The 25,465-nt window shown below is 46.4% G+C and overlaps 1 protein-coding gene across 1 annotated transcript; it reads right to left on the bottom strand.

The window, feature by feature from the left end:
• Positions 1-1,895: 1,895 nt before the first annotated feature.
• On the bottom strand, positions 1,896-18,756 carry LOC137544901 (5,6-dihydroxyindole-2-carboxylic acid oxidase-like). Its single transcript, XM_068266000.1, has 7 exons — positions 18,485-18,756; positions 15,556-15,878; positions 14,050-14,254; positions 8,874-9,041; positions 7,463-7,642; positions 7,216-7,362; positions 1,896-2,389 (listed from the first exon to the last, which is right to left on the bottom strand). The coding sequence occupies exons 1-7, from the start codon at positions 18,672-18,674 to the stop codon at positions 2,199-2,201; spliced, it is 1,404 nt and encodes a 467-aa protein (XP_068122101.1). The 5' UTR covers positions 18,675-18,756; the 3' UTR covers positions 1,896-2,198.
• Between the last annotated feature and the right edge of the window lie 6,709 nt (positions 18,757-25,465).

The following is a 25,465-nucleotide window of genomic DNA, read 5'->3' as shown; positions in this document are numbered from 1 at the left end:
GCATGCTCTATAGTGGTGGCCCAATGGAAGGGACCACCAGCGCTATATGCTCTATAATGGTGGCCCATGGAAGGGACTACCAGTGCTACATGCAGCATGCTCTATAGTGGTGACCCATGGAAGGGACCACCAGCGCTACATGCAGCATGCTCTATAGTGGTGGCCCAATGGAAGGGACCACCAGTGCTACATGCAGCATGCTCTATAGTGGTCGCCCAATGGAAGGGACCACCAGTGCTACATGCAGCATGCTCTATAGTGGTGGCCCAATGGAAGAGACCACCAGTGCTACATGCAGCATGCTCTATAGTGGTGGCCCAATGGAAGGGACCACCAGTGCTACATGCAGCATGCTCTATAGTGGTGACCCATGGGAGGGACCAACAGCGCTACATGCAGCATGCTCTATAGTGGTGGCCCAATGGAAGGGACCACCAGCGCTACATGCAGAATGCTCTATAGTGGTGGCCCAATGGAAGGGACCACCAGCGCTACATGCAGCATGCTCTATAGTGGTGGCCCAATGGAAGGGAACACCAGTGCTACATGCAGCATGCTCTATAGTGGTGGCCCAATGGAAGGGACCACCAGCGCTACATGCAGCATGCTCTATAGTGGTGGCCCAATGGAAGGGACCACCAGCGCTACATGCTCTATAGTGGTGGCCCAATGGAAGCACCAACCAGTGCTACATGCAGCATGCTCTATAGTGGTGACCCATGGAAGGGAGTACCAGCACTACATGCTCTATAGTGGTGGCCCAATGGAAGGGACCACCAGCACTACATGCAGCATGCTCTATAGTGAGGGCCCAATGGAAGGGACCACCAGCGCTACATGCAGCATGCTCTATAGTGGTGGTCCAATGGAAGGGACCACCAGTGCTACATGCTCTATAGTGAGGGCCCATGGAAGGGACCACCAGTGCTACATGCTCTATAGTGAGGGCCCATGGAAGGGACCACCAGTGCTACATGCTCTATAGTGAGGGCCCATGGAAGGGACCACCAGTGCTACATGCTCTATAGTGAGGGCCCATGGAAGGGACCACCAGTGCTACATGCTCTATAGTGAGGGCCCATGGAAGGGACCACCAGTGCTACATGCAGCATGCTCTATAGTGAGGGCCCAATGGAAGGGACCACCAGCGCTACATGCAGCATGCTCTATAGTGGTGGCCCAATGGAAGGGACCACCAGCGCTACATGCAGCATGCTCTATAGTGGTGGCCCAATGGAAGGGACCACCAGCGCTACATGCTCTATAGTGGTGGCCCAATGGAAGGGACCACCAGCGCTACATGCAGCATGCTCTATAGTGGTGGCCCAATGGAAGGGACCACCAGCGCTACATGCAGCATGCTCTATAGTGGTGGCCCATGGAAGGGACCACCAGTGCTACATGCAGCATGCTCTATAGTGGTGGCCCAATGGAAGGGACCACCAGTGCTACATGCAGCATGCTCTATAGTGGTGGCCCAATGGAAGGGACCACCAGTGCTACATGCAGCATGCTCTATAGTGGTGGCCCAATGGAAGGGACCACCAGTGCTACATGCAGCATGCTCTATAGTGGTGGCCCAATGGAAGGGACCACCAGTGCTACATGCAGCATGCTCTATAGTGGTGGCCCAATGGAAGGGACCACCAGTGCTACATGCAGCATGCTCTATAGTGGTGGCCCAATGGAAGGGACCACCACTGCTTGCATCATGATCTGTAGCGAACGAACACCTTACAGAGTTTTTCTGCATTTGCAGAGCCCAGTATAGTCTTTACAGAAGAGGAAATGAATACACACCAGGTTTTGCAATGAAGTGTATTTCAGGATGTATATAATACAGTGTACAAGCCATGCCACAAAGATGGGATAAGTCACATGACAATAGAGCCCTGTATAACATGAGGCCACAGACAGCTGCACCATATAAACACGCATGTAACTACAAATGCAGCCATGTGTTACAGAGCACAGGCCAGCATCAGTAACATGAGACAAGTCCCACCAACATGGCCAATCAAGGCTCTCTACAGCAGATGCAGCATCCATTGCTTTATACAGGTTCTGGCATGTGGTGTGCAGCATCTTCAGGCTGACATGGTGTATAACAGGCTGGCGTTGTGCCATTGTCACAATAAGCTCCTCCCTTTACAGGCTGACATCACAGGAGAGGGCAGACATTGCTGGAGTTCCTCCTATCACACGGCCTGAGCGTTGTCCTCATCTTCACCATAACACTGGTAGGACTCGGCCATGAGTGGCTGGAGAGACGCATTCCTCCTCTTCCTGCGCCAAACCGCACATCTGGCCCCGGCAAAGATCAACGCCACAACTGCCAAAGCCACCACAATGGCAATCGCAGAAATCTCTGGACTCTTCAGAGGAGCACCTAAGAAAACAAATGACAGATATTGTTTCCAAACCACAACTCTAGATATACCCTCCTCTCCCCCCCCCCCCCCCCCAGTTTAAACCACCACTACAGCAAAGTATGCAGTGTAGACAACTGAACTGAGGGATATGGAGGCTGCCATATGCATTTGCTTTTAAACAAAAGCACTTGCCTGGCTGTCCTGATCCTGTGCCTCATTTTTAGCCATTGCCCCTGAGCAAGCATGCAGCAAGTCAGGCATCTGACATTGTCAGATCTGACAAGATTAGCTGCATGCTTGTTTCTGGTGTTCAGACACTACTGCAGCCAAATACATCAGCAGGGCTGCCAGGCAACTGGCATTGTTTAAAAGTATGGCAGCCTCCATATACTGTACTTATTTCAAATAAAAAAAAAATTGGACAGAGCTGACCAGTTGTGGACTAGTACAGCTCCTCATGCCCAATTTTGGCAGCTAGACTTAGCAACTGCCATTCAGGGGTGGGAACAAAATAAAAACTAAAACCACTTAAAGTAAAGCCTGAGAGTCCCCATGAGAATAGTGACTTGTCCAAAACCTGTCAGATCAAGGTGACACGTTTTTTAAGAGTAAAGTACAGCATCATGAGCCTAATGCAGTAATGCTGCATTAACTGCACAGCAATATTGTGGAGCAAGTGCTTATGCCATTAGCATGACCCATGTACTCTAGTCAGGGCTGGATTTCTGGCAAGGCCCCATAGGCCATGGCCTAGGGCACCAGAAATTTAGGGGCGGCTAAGTGAGGGGCAGTAAAGCTGTTTTATGCAGCCATCCCTATCTACAAAGACAGATTTACCCTTTGAACTCTCTGCCCTGTACTTGTGTTGTCCCTGCAAGACCTGTAAGCTCTATCCTGCAGGTATACATCATCCTAACTCTCATGGTGACTCAATGGGTCCATCATTAATGAAATGGCAAACATAAACATAACTAATAATCTAGACAAATTACTAAAAATAGTTATTGTCTGTGACATCCAATGATGGAAAGTAAGTAGAATTCTCATTGGGGCACACAGAGATAACCATACAGACGGTATAGTTGGCCTTGGGCGGTAAAAAGTACAAATCCGGCCCTGACTCTAGCAGTGTGACCATTGCTATGGTAACATTACTGTAGTGACACTTGCTGCAGAAGGGCAATATTGCTGTATGCAGTCCCGAGACTAGTATCACATCAGGCCCCTTGCATCCTGTAATCTGCAACAACCCCAACATCAGTTCCAAGGCTCCGGCAACAACCCCCACATCAGTTCTAAGGCTCCGGCAACAACCCCCACATCAGTTCCAAGGCTCCGCCAACCACCCCCACATCAGTTCCAAGGCTCCGCCAACCACCCCCACATCAGTTCCAAGGCTCCGCCAACCACCCCCACATCAGTTCCAAGGCTCCGCCAACCACCCCCACATCAGTTCCAAGGCTCCGCCAACCACCCCCACATCAGTTCCAAGGCTCCTGGTAAACGCAACAAGGAAGACCAAATACACCTCAAACTAGAATGGAGCCACACAGCTGGGTAATGGTCAAGGATCCAGGGCCGGGCCGAGGCATAGGCTGGAGAGGCTCCAGCCTCAGGGCGCAGTGTAGGAGGGGGCGCACAATTCATTCAGCTGTCATTCCTAATTGTGTATGAAGCAGAAAGAAATAAGAAAAGGGGATACATAGCAGTGACTGCAAGCCAGATAACTAGATATTAAGGTGTTGGGGAGGCTGTGGGCCCTGTGGCCCTTTTAGTCTAATAGCAATCACTGTGTGACGGTTGGGGTTTGAGGGATGGAGGGGCGCACTTTGGTGTCTCAGCCTTGGGTGCTGGAGGACCTTGTCCCTGCGCTGCAAGGATCTACCAGGTTATGAAGATTGAACACACCAATTTAATAAGTCAGAGCTGGGGGTGGATGGGTCATTTTTTCCAGCTGGATATACACATTTGCATCTCACTAGCCATCCCTACTGACACCCATTCCCCAATTCCATAGCCCAGCCTACATCCATTCCACTCTCAGGCCTGGAAACCACTAGCAGCCTTTTGTAAGTGCGAGAGTGGAAAAATAGCTAATGCTATGCATGTGATCTCACTTGAGGGATGAGATATTGTAAATAAAGAGAATTACAGTAGCAAGAGCTTTTAGAACAGCTCTTAGTGGGTCCCAGGCCTAAGGTTCAGCTGAATGGTGGTGGAATGACCCAAGGTTACCGCACACAAGGAAGGATTGCACTTCCCTCTGGCCTTCATATTTGCCCAACAAGCTTCCCTGCAGACAAGGTTCAATTCCACCTAATGGGAGTGGTCAATGAGATGAAAGTTTTAAGACCATATGAGCCGTCAGCTCAAAGTTGCATTAACTTCCATTTAATTGTTGGCCAGCCCTTTATGCACATGACCTTCCCTAGACTTTACTGGCAGCCAAGGATCATTTGATACCAAGCCATTTTTTACCTTGGACGTCTTACTCATTGTATAAAGTGCTTATGTACTGTAACTCAACCAACATTGGAGAACCAACACCTGAAGGATGGCTCAAGAAATGGTGAGGGGCAGTCTGAACTGATGTTCAAGTACAGTCATCAAGATGCAAAGAATTCTGAATTGCAGTATTATGCAAAATCTGTATGCAACTTGAAAATTGACCAATTGAATTTTACCTTGGCAAGATTCAGTTGGTCCATTTTGAAGCTGCATATAGAATTTACATAGTCCTGCATCAACTCTTAATTTGCATCTCACAGTGTTGAAGTCCTTCACCCTTCTTGCAGACTACACCAAGATAGTAAAGCTGCATACAGGTCACTCAATAGGAATCTACCCCTCAGGTCCATTTTGTACACATCTCTGGCCTGCAATAAATCTGTGGAAGCCTACTGGCATGGCACATAAGCTGGTAGAAGGGGGGAGTAGCCATTTTTGGTGGAAGGTGCAGGTGGGAGGAGTATCCCAACAGCTGTTTTTTTTGCACAAAGCTGTGTAGCACTAAGCACTTTGATGTGAGTACCTCAAACAATCTTTTATTAGAGGTGTGCTAAAATGGACATTCATATAAGAGTTTGTACTATGTACACTCCTGAGGGAGGAAACAGTAAATTCGGGCGCCTGAGGCTAGTGGACAAATCGGGCGCCGCCATTCACTCCTATAATAAATATCGTTTAATGGGCGCCCGATAGGAAAAAAGGGCGCCAGAGAAAAATAACGTTTTAAAAGCGGCGCCCGGAGACTTCATGTTTTATTACTGTTTCTCATGATTACACATTATTTAATGATTTATACATTTTTCAAACATTATTTTTAAACGAAAAACAGTACAATATTTTTTTTCAAACATTATTTTTAAACGAAAAACAGTACAATATTTTTTTTCAAACATTATTTTTAAACGAAAAACAGTACAATATTTTTTTTCAAACATTATTTTTAAACGAAAAAACCAACAGGGGGGGGGGTCTTAGGCACCAACAGGGGGGGGGGGGTCTTAGGCACCAACAGGGGGGGGGGGGTCTTAGGCACCAACAGGGGGGGGGGGGTCTTAGGCACCAACAGGGGGGGGGGGTCTTAGGCACCAACAGGGGGGGGGGTCTTAGGCACCAACAGGGGGGGGGGGTCTTAGGCACCAACAGGGGGGGGGGGGTCTTAGGCACCAACAGGGGGGGGGGTCTTAGGCACCAACAGGGGGGGGGGGGTCTTAGGCACCAACAGGGGGGGGGGGTCTTAGGCACCAACAGGGGGGGGGGGTCTTAGGCACCAACAGGGGGGGGGGGGGTCTTAGGCACCAACAGGGGGGGGGGGTCTTAGGCACCAACAGGGGGGGGGGGTCTTAGGCACCAACAGGGGGGGGGTCTTAGGCACCAACAGGGGGGGGGGTCTTAGGCACCAACAGGGGGGGGGGGTCTTAGGCACCAACAGGGGGGGGGGTCTTAGGCACCAACAGGGGGGGGGGTCTTAGGCACCAACAGGGGGGGGGGTCTTAGGCACCAACAGGGGGGGGGGGTCTTAGGCACCAACAGGGGGGGGGGTCTTAGGCACCAACAGGGGGGGGGGGGTCTTAGGCACCAACAGGGGGGGGGGTCTTAGGCACCAACAGGGGGGGGGGTCTTAGGCACCAACAGGGGGGGGGGGGGTCTTAGGCACCAACAGGGGGGGGGGGGTCTTAGGCACCAACAGGGGGGGGGGGGTCTTAGGCACCAACAGGGGGGGGGGGGTCTTAGGTTTAGGCACCAACAGGGGGGTCTAGGGGTTAGGGGTAGGTACAGGGAGGGTTACTTAGTAATTTTTTTTTTTAAACGTTATTATACGTTTCACTATTTAAACGAAAGATTAACGTTTTTACAATTGCCGATTTAATGCACATTATTTAATGATTTATAACTTTAAAAACATTTTAAACGAAAAACAGTACAATATTTTTTTAAACGTTATCCATGTTTATCGTTAAAAACCCGGCGCCCTTTTTTCCCAGCGCCCCTTTTTAACGTACGCCCTGAGGGAGGCCTCCAAATGCATGCATCTGCATTGCTGGAATCAAGAGCGACCATAACTTGAGAGCATTCAACCCAAGGGGAGAGGAGATTTCTCTGCAGGCCTTACTGGCAGTGGTTGCCCTTCTAAGCAACACAATGTTGTGAGTACTTCGAGTATCCTACTTTCAGACTGCTACACTAGCTGGGCTCTGGTTTACTTTTTCAAAGGCCCACCTCAAGTTTATCTGCTGCATTGGACTGGCACAATGCAGATTTACAACAACTCTGAAAATCATGCATCTGTAATAGAGACAATTGACACCTCCCTCCCCAAAGAATAAATGTTACTCACTGGGCCACTGGATGTCATAGGAGTAGCCCAGGTTTTCTGGGGCAGTTACAAACATCTCTTTATTGGTCACTGGAGGCCAAAAGGGAACCATGTTGTGTTGCCGGTTGTGGCCAATTGGAGCATTTTCCAGGGGATACTGGGTGGAATCTAGAAGGTTTAGAGGAGAAAATGGAGATTACCGTTTTAGAAGAGTTCAGTTAAGGGTCTGGTTTGCAAGAGTGGCTGCTGGTTCACTTATGGATCCTACCTGCATTATATCTTCTCAGCCATTCATCAAACACAGCGTCCGTGAATGTATGCAGGAGAACAAAGATGGGGTCGTTTGGAGAGAGATGGGTCTGTCCTCCTGTGCCGTTCAGGAACAAGTGAGCGAGGTTATGAAGGCTTCGGACAGTTGGGTTGTACTGGCCAGAAGGTTCGTTGTATCCTGCAGAAAGAAGCACATCAATCCATGCATGCCAAGTCCACCGGACACCTCATAAGCCACACATGACAAGTCCACTGGACACCTCACAAAAGTAACCTTATTGTAGTTAGAACTCAATACTAAAAGTCTGTTAGATGCCTTTGCAACTTGGGAGAATGTCATGCACAACATAAATGAGGGGGGGGGGACCCTAAAGTGAGCATGTCTAACGCCATCTTACAATCAGTGCTTAGACCCAAATTTCCCCCGCCTTCCAGATCCTATCAGGCAACAGACCACCAATATCTTAAATTATCAGATGGCTAGTGGAAGCAGATTAGTAGGGAGGAAGTGAGGTGTGCAATGGCATAGGCCTTACTTTACATTTGAACAGAGCAGGGAAACCATGTAACCTGTTGTGTAGCCAACATCAACCATGTCAGTGCCATGTCTAAAGAAGAATGGTCAAAAACCTTGCTCCTCACAGTCCAGTTTAATTCAATAATTAAATCTGGCCAATGTGCCACAGTGTTCAATTGTTCCATATGCAGACAGTGGGGTGGAGGCAAAACACAGTGGCAAATTTCAGCAAACATTAAACATTTGTGTCATGAGCACAAGGCAGATAGACAGCGTCCGTAATCAGTGTGGCCATTTTCCATGCACATGATACCATATTGACATTGGTGGGTAAAAGGGCCACAAGCCTTGAGCCACACCTGCTCAGAAGGAACACTTCTCCAGTAACACCCTCTATAGTACAAAGTTGTGATTGGCTGAATAGTGTGGGTGGAGTTTACTACAACCCATTTGAAAGCTAACAGTTTGAGAGGGTGCCATCCACCCAATCATGTTTCTGGAATTTTGTCATGAGGTTTCCTGTTGGGTCCCCTAAACTAGTCTAGCACCCAAGTCTAAGAGAGAGCCTAAGCGCTTTGAGTCCTATGGGAGAAAAGTGCTATAGAAATGTTATTGTATTGTATAAGTCTGCACTGGTTGTTGTATATTATGGATACTTTTATGCACGAGTTTGCCTGGCTCTAAGAAAAGTGGTTTTCACTTTGTACTTTCTGGGTTTGACTTTAGTAGCACTTAAGATTAAGTGATGAAAGGTCTTTTAAAGCAAACATTTGATAAGACTTCTGTAGCCCACAAAATCATTCCCAAGAATTAGACTGTGTGGGCCAGTGCAACGTCCTTTAGATAAGAATGTGGTTTTAGCATAAGTCAAGCTGTGATAGATGCACTGTACCTTCAATGGTGTTTCTGAAGCTTTCAGAAGAGTTGGAGAAGAATGGTGCGGTATCAAACAAGCTCACTTCCAGGCACATCACCACCTCATCCATGGTAGGAAGCCTCTGCACCATGGGACGGGCAACGTTTCCTGCGGGGTTCCTCCTTATTGGGCCGCCAGCTGTACCTGAAGAATATTACAGTTCTGTAAGGTGGGGGGCCCACATGCACTGTACAGTGGAAACATGCTTGACTAAAAATAAGTGTAGAGCTTTGAAGTCATAATTAGCCATACTGACCAACTTTCCTGTCTGACAGTCAGCTCCAGGTCAGGAGAAGACTGAAGTGTACAATAGTCGGAGATAAATACCTTAACATACCTTTAATTGGTGGAGCTGGTCTATTGTAGGGATGCTCGGAAAATTCCGCGGAATTATAAATTCCGTGATTCCGGCCGGAATTAGGTCAATTCCGATTCCGGTAGTCAAATCGGAATTCCTATACCTCTCAAACAGAATTCCGCGGAAATTTTATAATTCCGACGGAATTTTCCGGAATGACATAAAAAAATATCTTCCTCCTCCTCCTCCATCCATCCATCCAAGTAGGGAATTGCAGATTTTCAAAACAGCTAATATACCATAGCTGGGATTTGAACCCAGAACCTAGTGTGTAGTAGGTATCTGTCTTACCCTCTAGACCATGACCCACACTACATGCTAAAGCTGCCGGTAGCATAAACCATACTTCCATTATGATCAATTCGATAGAAAAAGTAGCATGATTAAGGATTTGTACTTTTTGAAAAGCATGCTTATTTATATACCATAGCTGGGATTTGAACCCAGGACCTAGTGTGTAGTAGGTATCTGTCTTACCCTCTAGACCATGAACCACACTGCATGGAAGTAGGTATCTGTCTTACCCACTAGTAAGGCTGAGGCTGGAGAGGCTGCAGCCTCAGGGCGCAGTGTAGGAGGGGGTGCACAATTCATTCAGCTGTCATTCCCAATTGTGTTTGAAGCAGAAAGAAATAAGAAAAGGTGATACATGGCAGCGACAGCAAGCCAGATAAGTAGAGATTAAGGTGTTGGGGGTGGGGGGGGGGGGGGCTGGGGCACCTCTTAGTGTATTAGCAATCAGTGTGTGACAGCTGGGGTGGGAGGGATGGGGGGGCGCACTTTGCTGTCTCAGCCTTGGGTGCTGAAGGACCTTGTCCCACCTCTGACCACACTACATGCTAAAGCCTGGCCCTGAGTGTGGTTGATGGTCTAGAGCAGTGGTCCTCAAACTAAGGCCCGCGGGCCGAATGTGGCCCCCTAAGGCTTTCTTACCGGCCCCCCACACAGAAAATGTATTGCTTATAAATGCAGTCAGCTACATCTTTAAATATTGGTGGTCCACATATGGAATAGCAGTGCAGCACCCCCCATCCACATGGAAGCCAGAAAGCAGAAATTTTGCTGGTTTCCAATCAAATTCCACATCAGGTGACACTGCTGTCCAATTGGCTTGCAGATTGTCACCTGGGTATGCTTCACTGTCTGGTCCGCAAAGACTTCTACATCATTTTATGTTTACTCCGGCCCACCAGCGGTCTGAAGTATGTTGACCCGGCCCTCAACCCAAAATGTTTGGGGACCCCTGGTCTAGAGGGTAAGACAGATACCTACTACACACTAGGTCCTGGGTTCAAATCCCAGCTATGGTATATAAGCATGCTTTTCAAAAAGTACAAATCCTTAATCATGCTACTTTTTCTATCGAATTGATCATAATGGAAGTATGGTTAATGCTACCGGCAGCTTTAGCATGTAGTGTGGGTCATGGTCTAGAGGGTAAGACAGATACCTACTACACACTAGGTTCTGGGTTCAAATCCCAGCTATGGTATATAAGAATGCTTTTCAAAAAGTACAAATCCTTAATCATGCTACTTTTTCTATCGAATTGATCATAATGGAAGTATGGTTAATGCTACCGGCAGCTTTAGCATGTAGTGTGGGTCATGGTCTAGAGGGTAAGACAGATACCTACTACACACTAGGTTCTGGGTTCAAATCCCAGCTATGGTATATAAGAATGCTTTTCAAAAAGTACAAATCCTTAATCATGCTACTTTTTCTATCGAATTGATCATAATGGAAGTATGGTTAATGCTACCGGCAGCTTTAGCATGTAGTGTGGGTCATGGTCTAGAGGGTAAGACAGATACCTACTACACACTAGGTTCTGGGTTCAAATCCCAGCTATGGTATATAAATAAGCATGCTTTTCAAAAAGTACAAATCCTTAATCATGCTACTTTTTCTATCGAATTGATCATAATGGAAGTATGGTTTATGCTACCGGCAGCTTTAGCATGTAGTGTGGGTCATGGTCTAGAGGGTAAGACAGATACCTACTACACACTAGGTTCTGGGTTCAAATCCCAGCTATGGTATATAAATAAGCATGCTTTTCAAAAAGTACAAATCCTTAATCATGCTACTTTTTCTATCGAATTGATCATAATGGAAGTATGGTTTATGCTACCGGCAGCTTTAGCATGTAGTGTGGGTCATGGTCTAGAGGGTAAGACAGATACCTACTACACACTAGGTTCTGGGTTCAAATCCCAGCTATGGTATATAAATAAGCATGCTTTTCAAAAAGTACAAATCCTTAATCATGCTACTTTTTCTATCGAATTGATCATAATGGAAGTATGGTTTATGCTACCGGCAGCTTTAGCATGTAGTGTGGGTCATGGTCTAGAGGGTAAGACAGATACCTACTACACACTAGGTTCTGGGTTCAAATCCCAGCTATGGTATATAAATAAGCATGCTTTTCAAAAAGTACAAATCCTTAATCATGCTACTTTTTCTATCGAATTGATCATAATGGAAGTATGGTTTATGCTACCGGCAGCTTTAGCATGTAGTGTGGGTCATGGTCTAGAGGGTAAGACAGATACCTACTACACACTAGGTTCTGGGTTCAAATCCCAGCTATGGTATATAAATAAGCATGCTTTTCAAAAAGTACAAATCCTTAATCATGCTACTTTTTCTATCGAATTGATCATAATGGAAGTATGGTTTATGCTACCGGCAGCTTTAGCATGTAGTGTGGGTCATGGTCTAGAGGGTAAGACAGATACCTACTACACACTAGGTTCTGGGTTCAAATCCCAGCTATGGTATATAAGCTGTTTTGAAAATCTGCAATTCCCTACTGCGATGGATGGGAGGGGGAGGAGGAGGAGGAGGAGGAGGTTTTAAAATTTTGCCGACGGAATTCCGTGTAAATCGGAATTCCGTGGAACTGACCCGGTATACCGTCGGAATGGAACGGTAACGGAATTTCTATATGTCGGAATGCGGAATTGTGCCGGAAACGGAAATCGGCTATTCCGACCATGCCTGGTCTATTGTTCCAAATGAGAATGGGGTAATGTAAACAAATCATCAAGTTGACTGCTCACTGAGTGAACAAGTTTGTACAATAAAGGTGCCCATACACTCGTCAGATTGGCAGCAGATAGATAAGAAATGCATTTGATGATCTGATGCGTTTTAGAACATTTTTTTTTTACCAGGATAGAATTCCAATAGATTTCAGTTTGAAATCTATTGAAATTCAATCTGATGGCATTTTTTTGCCATCAGATTTCCATTAAGGCCAATGCAAAATGATAAGCAATCTCATCAGATCGACCTAGATTTTCCACCCTGCCAGTTCGATGGAAAACCATCTAAATCGGCCATCGATCTGTCGATTGGCCAACCGATTTGCAATTGATCAGTCAGAAAATCAGCTGAGTATATGGGCCCCTTTATAAGTCTTCAGGACAAGAGACTATACAATTTATCAAACCAGCCAAACACTTGGGGTCAAGAGTTAAACTTGGCTTTTAGATGTAGGTCTCCATGTTGATCCAGGAATCAGATTAGGGTTTGCCGTCACATCTCCACCCAGCATCCATTCACACCACTAGCAGCACCTATGGTATGGCATCTCAATACATCGCACCAGAGCAGCTCCTAGGGCAAGGATGTAGAAGCTGTCCCCAGTAGAGGCGAGCATTCTGTTGTGATGCTGTAGCCAGAGGTGCTGTGCCATCCCCAAGTAGGTAGCTAGATAGCTAGATGGACAACTGCAACCCATCCCTTAGCATAACGGCCAAACATTCTCCCAGTATAGGTTGCCAGAAGTGTCCCTATTGTAAGCAGTTAGAGCCCACCCATCATGTAGAACAGGAGCCATGGCAACCACCACCATCAAGGCCAGGGGAGATAGGCTATGCAGCTTCCTTTTTGGGCTCCTGGACTTCCAATAGCTGTGGTGGGTCATGTGACTGACGTCCTGCAGCTATGGAAACAGGGATGCCAGAGAAGACGGTGCATGTCTCCTGGGTTGGATGGGGCATTCCCATGGTAGTTTTTACCCCTCACATGGCCATGAGCAGGGTGGAGCGTGCTTGTGACACCTGTCAGCTGGATCCCTCTTCAGTGCTGTCTGAAACAGTCTCATCTGACCCTCTAGTGGCATCACATGTGCACCACTGGAGGGAGGGGAGTTTGTTACCCAATCCTGGGGCCATATCTTGCCCATCTATACTGGGGAGGAGGCTGCCTAATACTGCAGGGCTTAATTTGGATTCTCTGCTGCCAGAGTTGCCAACCTAATGTCTATTTTTTTTAAAACAAAAGTACCTAAAAATGTGGACACCCAACATGTTGCAGGGATGGGGTGTTGGGACAGCCAGAAGCACACTTTTTGGGGGCCTTCTGGGTGGAGCCAAATAGTGGGTGTGATGTCACATTTTAGGCTACAACAGGCTATTCCACACCCCTCTATTAGCAGCAACCCTAGACACCCTAATAAACAAATGCAGCCACCATCCAGAGTGAAAAAAAAATGCACCAAGCTGCCAAGGGGTAAAGTGTGCATACTGACTAGTGAGGGACTGAGAGGGAGGCCTGATCTGTGCCTAACTGCAGTGTGCTCATGTGCACAATAGGATGCAGTGTGATGTGGTCTGAGGTGGACAGCTACCCATCATTGACAAGTGTTACAGTGACCTGACATTTGATATTTGGATGATTGCCTGTCCATAGATTGCCAGCAACCCTGGGTGCTGTGCCACCCCTCCCATGTCAGGCTCAGGACATTACAGTCTTAAGTCTTTTAGAGTAATGCCAACTTACTGTTGCAGATAGTTCCCTGACTCTCATAGTCCTCTATGAACTCGCACACGATTTGCCAGCGAGAGAAGACTGAATTGGAACTCAACAGGTTTTGGTCAAAATTGCTCCTGGCTCCCATCAGGTCATCTGTGCAGATGTCACATCGGTCTCCACCGATCGCAAAGTTCCAGTAGGGAAGGGCAAATGATGGATCATTCAGGAGGTCCTTAGGAGCAATGAACAAAGAAAGTTGGATAGTGCATTAAGATTTGTTGGTACCCATCTCAAATTAAGGAGCCTCAAAAACAGATCTTATATAGTGGACTAGAGAAACTATTAGAATGCTATTATAATCTAGCTCCTTCGTGCGTAGCAATCTAGAGTGCAGGAGAAAGATTAACACCTCATGGCTATTGGCTGTTACACCCCAAGAACACAAGTTTTACACACTTGTAGACTGGATGTAGAAGGGGGCCTTTGCCATTTTAAATACTGCCATCCTGTGGTTATAGCTTGTAACGCATCTTAATAGGTATACACATAGCCTGTTAAATACACATTCCAACAGAAACCATTACCTTCTGCTGCATCGAGACAAGATTGGTCATCAAGTATTTGTTAATCTTAAACTGAGTCCACTGAGAAGCCTTACAAATCCATATCTTTGAGCTGCAGAGGGGCTTTAAAGCCCATCAATGCAAAGGGCTGATTAACCCTCCTGGCGGTACGCAGTTTCCGAGGCTGCGTCTGTGGGAGGGATATTTGTTAATTCAAGTGGTTTAGTCCTTGGTAGCTAGCACTAGGCTAGCTACCATTGTTCCCCAAGTCCCCCCCCCCCCCCCCCCCCTCCACGCTTCTGATCCCCCCGATCGCCACCACTATACTTTACCTAGCGTTGATTCCACGAGAGCCACAGCCTCCCCAATGTGCTTCAGTTGTTGCTATGACAACGATCGGACATGATGTCATGCGCAATCCCAATCCTCCCCATAGCGAAGCCTGGCGCTGATTGGAGAGGCTGCACCATAGCAGGATCCTGGGGTGGGAGTACGTATAATGGCAGCGATCGGTGGAGAGCTGAGGGACTGGGGGGGGGGGCAATGCTAGCTAGCCACAGTGGAAAATAAAAACCTCCCGGGGCAGAGAAATCCTCTGCGGTGGCTACCCGAGTGTAGGTTGGGGTTACCGCCAGGAGGGTTAAGGGCCTAAGGCCACTAACTGGTGTGTGACTTTTTCCTCCAATTATCAGAGTTCATGCAGGATTATGTAAATTGTGGTGCAAATATGTGCGGGCTTCAAAATGGACCAGTCAGTTTAAATTTTGGTGGGATTGGTCTACTTTCAAGCTTGAAATTTACATAATCCTGCATAAACTCAGAATTTGAGTCTCATGGACCATCCCAAAGTCACTCACCTACCTGTAATATAGCATCTTATCTACTTCATGTCATGGACCAGGTTGTCGGTAGGAATTCAACATTTCAGAGATTATCCCTGGCAAAAAGATAGTTACCCTAAGGTTAGTACCTGTATATCCCTCTCAAGCTGCAGCAGGTGGTACCGGTGCCACGTCAGGAAGGCCGGCCCCTCATGAGAGAAGTCTACCCCACCAGTGCTGCCACGTCCCAGGCCTAGGAAGGTCTTGCTGACACTGTAGTAGTGTGTCCAGACGAAGTAGTCATAAATGGAGATGTTCTGGAAGTTGGTCATGTTTGTCTCGGGATCGATGAGCTGACTGTAGTGTCTTGTGGCGATGACATAGTTGGGGTGCACCGTATTCTTCGCAAGGTTGAGGGCATTGATGAAACGCTGACGCTCCGCAGCATCAAGATCCAAAATGTTTCTTCTTACTGGAAGAAGACATATTGATCACTAGAGGTTCTATTGGGGTATAGGTTACATTCCACCTTATAATAGAACCTATGTGCTTATTTACATACTGTAGCCATGTAAGTGAATTGGTGCAGCCCCTTTCTGTCAGACTATTGGATATATTGCTCAAAGGATGCATTTTAAACTCCTTGCCCTGTCCTACAAACCTCTGTACAAGACCTCCTTACATTTCCTCAACAATCCCACCCCACCTGGAACCTTCACTACAAGGAGACCCTCTGGTCCTCTAGCTTAGCCACCTCTCACTTCTGCATTCAGGACTTCTCCAAAGCTTCACCCCTTGTTTGGAACTCTCCCCAGCCAGTCCATGCTTTGAGCCTGGAAGCCTTCCAACACCCGTTTAGACAAGCCTATAATTTGCTAGAGGTAGCATTGGCCGTTTACTGCCTCATCCACCAACCCATGTCTCCAACCCACTACCCTCCAGATTGGATGCTCGCCATGGCAGGCTCCTTCTAGAGTTTCTCATTCTGATGTAAGGTTTCATATTAACATGCCCAACACAATTAAAAATGTATTGCTGTATGTCCTGGTTGTACAGAGGTTTGATGTGTCCTGGCCGTATCCATGTTCCCCACTTTTGTACAGTGCTAAAGGAATGATACCACATAATTCTTTTGGTCACCACAAATTCACCATTCCTTTTGAAGTCAAGCACCCAAATTTACATAGTAAACTGTTTGGTTTGTGTCCCCTCACTAAAGCCCTGTACACATAACTGGTTCCGGAGCGACGCAGTTGGAATCTACGTCCTGCGTGTGGTAGTGCGGATTTGCCAGGACGTAGATTTCAACACTCGTCACCACGCAGTTCTGCCGCTCCCGTCTCCACGCTGCAGATCACTTGCACTGCTGTCTGACGGCAGAGCTGTGAGCCGGTCAGGAGCAGGTTTCATTGGCTCCCGATGCTGTCCATCAATGTAAGCCAACCCCATTTCCTTACATCAATTGACAGCATCAGGAGCCAGTGAAAGCAGCTCCCTGACAGGCTAACAGCTTTATCATATAGACAGAGGGACAGAACAGCAAATGATTGTGTCAATTTGTTGGTTAGCGCCATTTTACCATGCCAGCAGTCCCTGGTCCTTAGGTCTCTTTCACAGTGCGATGTTAAAGTCGTAAGTTATAAAATATTGTAACACAGAGTAACACAGCAATGCAAAGTCTGTGCAACATTCACAGTGCACACGTTGTGTGAAACGTGTAGCATTAAATGGTGCATGCTGTGCGTTTAGCAATGAATCTGCTGCGTTACTTGTGTTGCACATACTCAGTATTGTTTTTTTCTCTTTAAAATGTTCCGCATGCGCCGTTTTCCTTCCATTGTAAATACATTTTCTAATGTGCGACTTTATCGTCGCACTGTGAAAGTATATGCATTGCATTAGGGCCGCATTGTGCAACCTTAACTTTGCATCAAACACAACGTCCAACTATGAAAGTAGCCTTAAAGGGACACTAAACAGAAGGATATGGATGTTTTCTTTTAAACTACTACTAGTTACGCGACTCTCCTGCTGATCCTGTGTAATACTTTTAGCCAGGGCACCTCAACAAGCATGCAGATCAGGTGCTCTGACTGAAGTCACTGGATTAGCTGCATGCTTGTTTCAGGTGTGTGATTCAGCCACTACTGCAGCAAAGAGATCCGCAGGACTGCCAGGCAACTGGCATTTTTAAAAATGAAACATCCATATCCCTCTCAGTTTAGGTTCCTTTTAAGGTGGCAGAGACTGCTGGTACAGAAGTAGTCTGATTGCTGATGACCACCACTGCTCAGCCAGCAATCCACCAGGTGGATCAACTTAGCCGAGTAACAGCTGATTTGTCTGTCCTGCTCGCCATGTGAGGTCTAGTCTTTCCTGCTCCATTAGCTTACCACATTGAAGCAGAGTGCATAGCCATCCTGCAGGCCCAGGGTTAGGGGATGGCCCAGCAATGTTGCCTAAGACTAAGAGATCGGGTCACAGGCGTCTAGCTGCTCTGCTAAAGTGGTTAGGGTGCAAATTTCAAAATGGATGCGTGATTTATGCAAATCCTCAATGGAAAAAATGTGTGCAGCTAGATAACCAACCGAATCCTACAGAGGATAAATTTGATTGAAAATGGGACCAAACTGCCCAACTCCATTCTCTGCCTCTAGATATCGCCAGTTGTCACCAGGGGAGGCCAATGAAATGCAAATTGCACACATTAAACAGGATTTTGCACATTTTCAATGCAAAAGTATGCAGTTTAAAAAAATGGAATTTGATTGGTCAACTTTCAAGCTCCAGAAATGTGCATACATGATTTGCACAACCCTGCATCAGCTCAGAACCAGTTACATCTCATTGACCTCTTTAGTGGAGCAGTTTAGCATGGATAGAGAAGTCAGTGAGATGCCAAGTCTAGCTCTCAGGCAAGTTAAATATAGACTATGCAGTTTGGAATCCGGCCAACCAAACCAGCAGAAAGCACATGATTGGCCAAGTTGCGTCATTTACATGTAATCCAGAATTAGCACATTGGTGACCATTTCTTATCATGAGAAAAAGATCCAATAAGAATTAACCAATTCTTACCCGCCATCTGGGGCTGGTCACAGTTGTCTCCGGTCCAGCCGGGCCTGCAGCTGCCGCAGTCATGGCCATGGAAGCGGTCGTTGCACAGACAAGACCTGGTGAAGAAGCGGACAGGCCAGTGTTCTCTATCATCCGCCCCCTCCAGCCGATACTGGGGTCCATGAGGCCTGGAGTCTATGGTCACAGGCATGCACACACCACGGCCCACACTGAAGCCGCACTGGTCATCCCGGTTTGGAGACAAATGAGGATAGAGCCCAGGGCAGCATTCACCACTGGCAAAGACCTCTGGAGAGGTGCACTGCCGGGGGAACTGAGCCGAAACCAGACCATAGAGGAAGGTCACCACCGCAAGACAGGTCCACCAAAATCCAGAGTGCAACATGGTCACCATTCCAAGAGCAACAGCTGTAAGGAGACCTGGGGGAGAAACAAGCGTCATGTAGACTTCAGCCAAATACAGAAAAGGCCACTTTTCAAATCTAGGTTTTCTACAACGTTAAAAAAACTGTACTATAACTTCAGTATAATAAAATCTGGCACAGGCAAAAGTTTGGTTACAAAAAAAAAAAAAAAAAAAAAAAAAAATCCAAAAACTGGCCAGCACAATGGAGACCAGCACACAGTATGCAGAGCTGCAAAACAAGTGGCAGGATCCTACATATTCATATACACTAATCTGTGTCCCGACCACGTGAGCGTGTTATGCTCCCTTGTGAGGATTAGGGAGGATTATTGAGATGCAAACTCTCAAATTATGCAAATTTATGCAGTTTGAGAATGGACCAATCAATTTAAATCCAGGTTTAAATTGATTGGGCCATTTTCAAGCTGCATTTGTTTGCATAAAAAAATTGCATAAGTATAACCTCAGAAAAATATGCATCTCTGCGACCATCTCTACTGAGGATTTGTCTTGTTTGGTTTAGAAAGGCATTAACATGTTCTCAGCCAACTTCCTTCATCATGGCCCCTAAGGGGTCCCCGAGCTGCAATACCCAAGACAGGCCCTCTTTATGGAGGCATCAATTACTAGTTGCCGGGATCTGAGTTACCTTTCTCATGCAGCCTCCGCATCACTTCCTGTGTGAGGAGACTGAGGCGCCATTCACACCTGCAACACATTAGCGCTTTTGCTCAGGCGAAAAAAAAAAATTCACACTTGGCGATTTTCTCATGTTTGCATTTAGCACTTGTATAGCACTAAACGCCATCGCCGGAAAATTGCCCGAAAATGGTGCAGGCTACATGCTGCTATGCGGACTGTGCAGCCACAGCCAGCTCATGCGGCCATTTTTGTAGGGGCAGGAGAGCCCGGGCCGGGCGGGGAAACGGTGGGACGGCATCCTCCGTGCCTTCAAATATGATGCAGGTATTTAATTTTTGATTTGGCCTCGGAAGTCCTTTAAAGAGCGCTAGAGCGTTTTGCCAAAATCGCCGGCAAAATGCTGTAGTGTGAATGGGCCCTAATGCCTGTGGCCACAGAAGAGAGGGGGCTCTGGACCTGCTGTAGCAGGAGAGCTTACCTACACAACGACCTCCATTTACAGGACAGGTGTGGTAAAGGAACTTGTAATGAAAAAATAAGCAGTAAAAATTCTCCACATTCATAAAGTTTCCTGAATAAGAGTAAAGGTCGATAAGTGTGGCAACATGGCGGTAATACTGGGAAAAGTCATTAAAGCGAGTGCAGAAAATTCCAGCAAACGACTCAAAAAGGATCTGCACTGCCGTGTGCACAAAGCTCCCCACCTACTGGCCTTGGACCCCTCTATCGATACAGTTGTCCAATCTGACCACAAATCAGTATAGATGATCACAGATATGCAAATTTATATAGCTTTAAAATGGACCAATTTAAAGGGATACTATAGGGGGTGGGGGGGGGGAAATGAGTTGAACTTACCCGGGGCTTCTAGTGGTCCCCCGCAGACATCCTGTGTTGGTGCAGCCACTCACCGATGCTCCGGCCCCGCCTCCGGTTCACTTCTGGAATTTCAGACTTTAAAGTCTGAAAACCACTGCGCCTGCGTTGCCGTGTCCTCGATCCCGCTGATGTCAAGAGCGCACAGCGCAGGCCCAGTATGGTCTGTGTCTGCGCAGTACACTCCAGGTGACATCAGCAGGAGAGAGGACACGGCAACGCAGGCGCAGTGGTTTTCAGACTTTAAAGTCTGAAATTCCAGAAGTGAACCGGAGGCGGGGCCAGAGCATCGGTGAGTGGCTGCGCCAACACAGGATGTCTGCTGGGGACCATTAGAAGCCCCGGGTAAGTTCAGCTCATTTTCCCCCGACCCCCCTAGAGTATCCCTTTAAGCCCAGGTTTAAACTGATTGGTGCATGTTCTAACTGCATACATTTGCATAGTTTTGGAAGAATTTACATCTCATTGATCATCCCTAGTCAGCAGCCATCTCACAAGTGCAGGATCTCCACAGAGACTCCAGCAGAAGAGGTCTGATCACTATTTAAATTCCTTCATTTAAAGTGGATCCGAGATGAACTTTTACTCCTTGCATAATTGTGTTCCTTACATATAGTTTATAGGGCATTCCTCAAGCCAAATACTTGGTTTTTATACCCTAATTTCATATAAACTAAACAAGCCACACCCACAGCTTCTCCAGAGTGCCTTGGCGCTTGCAAGGGATTGTGGGATTTCAGTCTGGGCAGGTGAAAAAGGTGTTACTAGCTATAGATTTCAGAGGCAGAGTTTTCACAATCTGAGAGCTGCAGTGCAGATACAGATCAGTTGCCTGTGTAATGGAGGAGATAAGAGTGGAGTTTTCACAGAATATGCAGATTAGCATGCCTAGATACAGATAAGCTTGCCTGTGTGTAATTGTGTAATAGTGACAAGCAGAAAACATGTCTGCTCCCATTGTATCACAGGAAAAAATATTTATATACTGTTGAAGCTGTTTGAAGATAGATTTGCTGTGTAAACTATCTAAACTTTAGATAAGATATATAGACAAGTCACTTGTTATATTTAGTTTTTCATCTCGGATCCGCTTTAACACAAGTATAAAATACAGCTCTAACATGGCTGAGGAGAGCCAGCAAGAAGGTCCATCGGGAAGTTCTGACATGAGTGGACAGCAACCTCTCAACCTGCAAGACATCTGCACTATTCAGCCAGTTACAGTTAGAAGTTGCTGACATTACTTTGATTGAAGAACTGTTCCCTGGGGACTCACATTGGCTCACCTCAGCCATATTGGCTTCTAGAATATCCATCAGTAATCTATAACAAAAATGTTCTCAATTCACTAAACGTTACACCATTCAGCAATGCAGAAAACAGCCGATTTTACCGATCACCTTGCCAAGTGCCAATCCACTAATCCTATTACTGCACTGAGAAGCAAAGTTACCGACTAGTGAGGTAAATACCTTGCAAGAAATTGTAATTCAAAGATTAAAGTATTCAGTAAATCCAAGTAAGGCCTAGTGCACACCGAGCGGTTTTTGGAGCGATCCGCCGGCCGCATCCGCCTGGAAAAACGCTTGGCTAATGTATTGCAATGGGATGGTGCACACCGGCGGTTTGAGGTTTTTGCCAAGCCGCAAACGCGCCTCCTGCTGCGTGTTTGCGGTTTTCGGAAGCGTTTCGTCCTCAATGTAAAGTATAGGAAAAACGCAAACCGCTCTGAAAAACGCTAGATCAGAGCGGTTTGCAAGGCATTTTTGTTACAGAAGCTGTTCAGTAACAGCTTTTACTGTAACAATATATGAAATCGGCTACACAAAAACGCACCCAAAACCGCTAGGTAGGTTTAGAAAACCTCTCTATACATGCCTAGAATCGCTCTGAAATCAGCTCCCAAAACCGCTAGTGTATTTCGGATCTCCTAGAGGTTTTGGTAGGCACTGGGCCTAAGAGTGTTCAGTATTTATCTCCAGCAGTAACTCACTCTCCATGCAGACAACCCTGACATTTAGCAGACAGCCAGTCGGGAGAGCCAGGCAGCCAGAGGGGACAGCCACACTGCCCTGCTCCTCACTTGATTCGTTCAGATTCCCTAGAGGGCGGGACTTCAGTCTGGCAAAGGAGGCTTTTCTGCATCCCTTTAGATGTGAATATCTGAATGCCCTTATACAGAAGAGCTCCCCCTGGTGGCTGCAGCACATCTACAGGGATGTCAGGGATGCACGCCTGCCTGACCTGCTCCACAGCTGGCAAGTGAGCCTTACCAAGCTGGAATTAGTGAATTGAAGCATGTTCAGTAAGTTACCATTCTACCACATGCAAGAATTTTTTTTTAGGGCTCGTTTCCACTATCGCGAATCCGCCTGCGTCTAACGCATGCGGATTCGCACATGGTATGCAAGTGAATGGGCCTGTTTCCACTGTTGCGTTGGTGATGTGCATTTTTTTGAGCGGTGAAAAACGCACAAAAGAGCCAACGAATTCGCCAGAGTGGAATGCATGCGAATTGCATGCAATGTATTTAATAGGGAAATCGCATGCGTTTTCCCCATGCGTTTTTTCCCGCGAATTCGCATAGGTACCGATGTAAATTCACACAGGCAGTGACATGGTAAAAAAAAAAAAAAAAAAATTGCATGTACCCTCACCTATGCGAATTTGCAGCAAAAACGCATGGGGAGTCGCATCCGCATGCTATTTTATCAGCGGTGGAATCCAGGCGATTCCGCACCGCAATAGTTGAGACGAGCCCTTAGTGAATCAGAGAGAAAAAAACAAACAAAAAAAACAAAAACAGACATGCTGTATTTTACCAAACTGCCCTCAGGGAATTGAGGCCAATGAGTCAGGGGCCCTTTTCACACTGAATCCATTGCATTCTGTAGCAATAGGCATTGGGCTCCAATCACACATGCAGTAAGGAACGGTTTACCGCTATATATTTTTGGCCGTGATAATTTCTGCATTTTTCCACATGCACTGAAAGTTTTCCACATGCGGGAACAATGCATAAAAAAAAAAAAAAAAAAAAAAAAAAAAGGAAAGTTGGGGAAACATTTATAATCAGACAGTAAACATGCAGAACAAAGTCGTATATAAAAAAAAGTTTAGTTCAGCAAGCACAGCACTCTAAGGCTCATACACACTTGAGATCATAGTCTTTGGAAAATGAAAGATCACAGACCAATGTTACCCCCTTCCATGTAGTATGAGAGCCATACCTACACAGTCTATTCTATGGAGCTGAACTGACAGAACTCTTTGCAAGATGCTGCACACACAGATGCTGTACAGACACAAAAGATCAGTATCTGCAAAAGATCTGTTCCTGCCAAAAATCCATTCCTGCAAATTGCAATGATAGCCTATGATATCTGCAGATCATCATACACACATGATTTAACTGACATTCATCTGCAGATCAGATCCACCAGGATGGATTTTCAGATTGTCAGATATGCAGATGAATGTCTGTTAAACAAGGTGTGTATGAGGATCTCCAATCTCATAGACTAAAGCAGCCCATACACTCAGCCGATTTTCTGGCCGACCGATCGATCGCGGTCGATCGATCGATCGATCGATCGCAAATCGGTTGGCCAATCGACCGATCGACGGCCGATTTCGATCGATTTCGATGGATTTCCATCGAACTTGCAGGGTGGAAAATTTAGGTCGATCTGATGAGATTGCTTATCAGTTTGCATTGGCCTTAATGGAAATCTGATGGCAAAAAAATGCCATCAGATCGAATTTCAACAGATTTCAAACTGAAATCTATTGGAATTCTATTCTGGTAAAAAATGTTCTAAAAACGCATCAGATAGATCATCAGATGCATTTCTTATCTGTCTGCTGCCAATCTGACGAGTGTATGGGCACCTTATGAATGCATTTTGCAGGAACAGATCTTTTGCAGATACTGATCTGTTGAGTGTGTGCAGCATCTTGCAAAGATGTTATCTGATGGGAGTTCAGCTTCATAGAATAGACTGTGTAGGTGTGGCTCTCATACTACATGGAAGGGGGTAAGATTTCTATCTGATGGGGAGCTCAGCTCCATAGAATAGACTGTAGGTGTGGCTCTCATACTACATGGGAGGGGGTAAGATTTCTGTCTGATGGGGAGTTCAGCTTCATAGAATAGACTGTAGGAATGGCTCTCATACTACATGGAAGGGGGTAAGATTTCTATCTGATGGGGAGCTCAGCTCCATAGAATAGACTGTGTAGGTGTGGCTCTCATACTACATGGAAGGGGGTAAGATCTCTGTCTGATGGGGAGTGCAGCTCCATAGAATAGACTGTGTAGGTGTGGCTCTCATACTACATGGAAGGGGGTAAGATCTCTATCTGATGGGGAGTGCAGCTCCATAGAATAGACTGTAGGTGTGGCTCTCATACTACATGGGAGGGGGTAAGATTTCTGTCTGATGGGGAGTTCAGCTTCATAGAATAGACTGTAGGAATGGCTCTCATACTACATGGAAGGGGGTAACATTGGTCTGTGATCTTGCATTTTCCATAGACTTATCTCAAGTGTGTATGCAGCAAAAGGCTCCAGACTCCATTTAAATCAGTGGGAAGCAAATATATCACCTGGTACTTGTAGGTGAAATAAAAATCAGTAGTGAAGGCAGAAATAATGCACCACTTTAAGAATTTCATTTTGCAGAAATTACCAACTTTTGCAGACATTTTTCTGCATTATTTGTATACTGTCACTGCACATTTTTACATATGTAATGCAATAAAAAGTAAAAACATGCATAATATTTTGTGAATGCCAAGATGGTCTTATTTCAGTTGGTAATTTACTGCTTTCCAGATACAGATAATGATTGTGACTAGAGCGCAATAATCACCGCACCCCAACACCAGGCAGGGATATTTCTGCAGGACAATCATCAGGGTGCAGGGGGGGGGGGGGGGGGTCAGTGTAACAAAGCTTGCCGTACTTTCAAACACACCCATCTACAGGGGAAGCATACTCACTGCAGGCAGGGGCATAGCTATAAGTCACAAGGCCCCCCTGCAAAAACAGGGCC

This window comes from Hyperolius riggenbachi, chromosome 1 (assembly GCF_040937935.1).
Source record: "Hyperolius riggenbachi isolate aHypRig1 chromosome 1, aHypRig1.pri, whole genome shotgun sequence".
Lineage (NCBI taxonomy): Eukaryota > Metazoa > Chordata > Amphibia > Anura > Hyperoliidae > Hyperolius > Hyperolius riggenbachi.
Note: the sequence above shows the minus strand (reverse complement) of the source record. Positions and strands in the feature narration are given on the sequence as shown.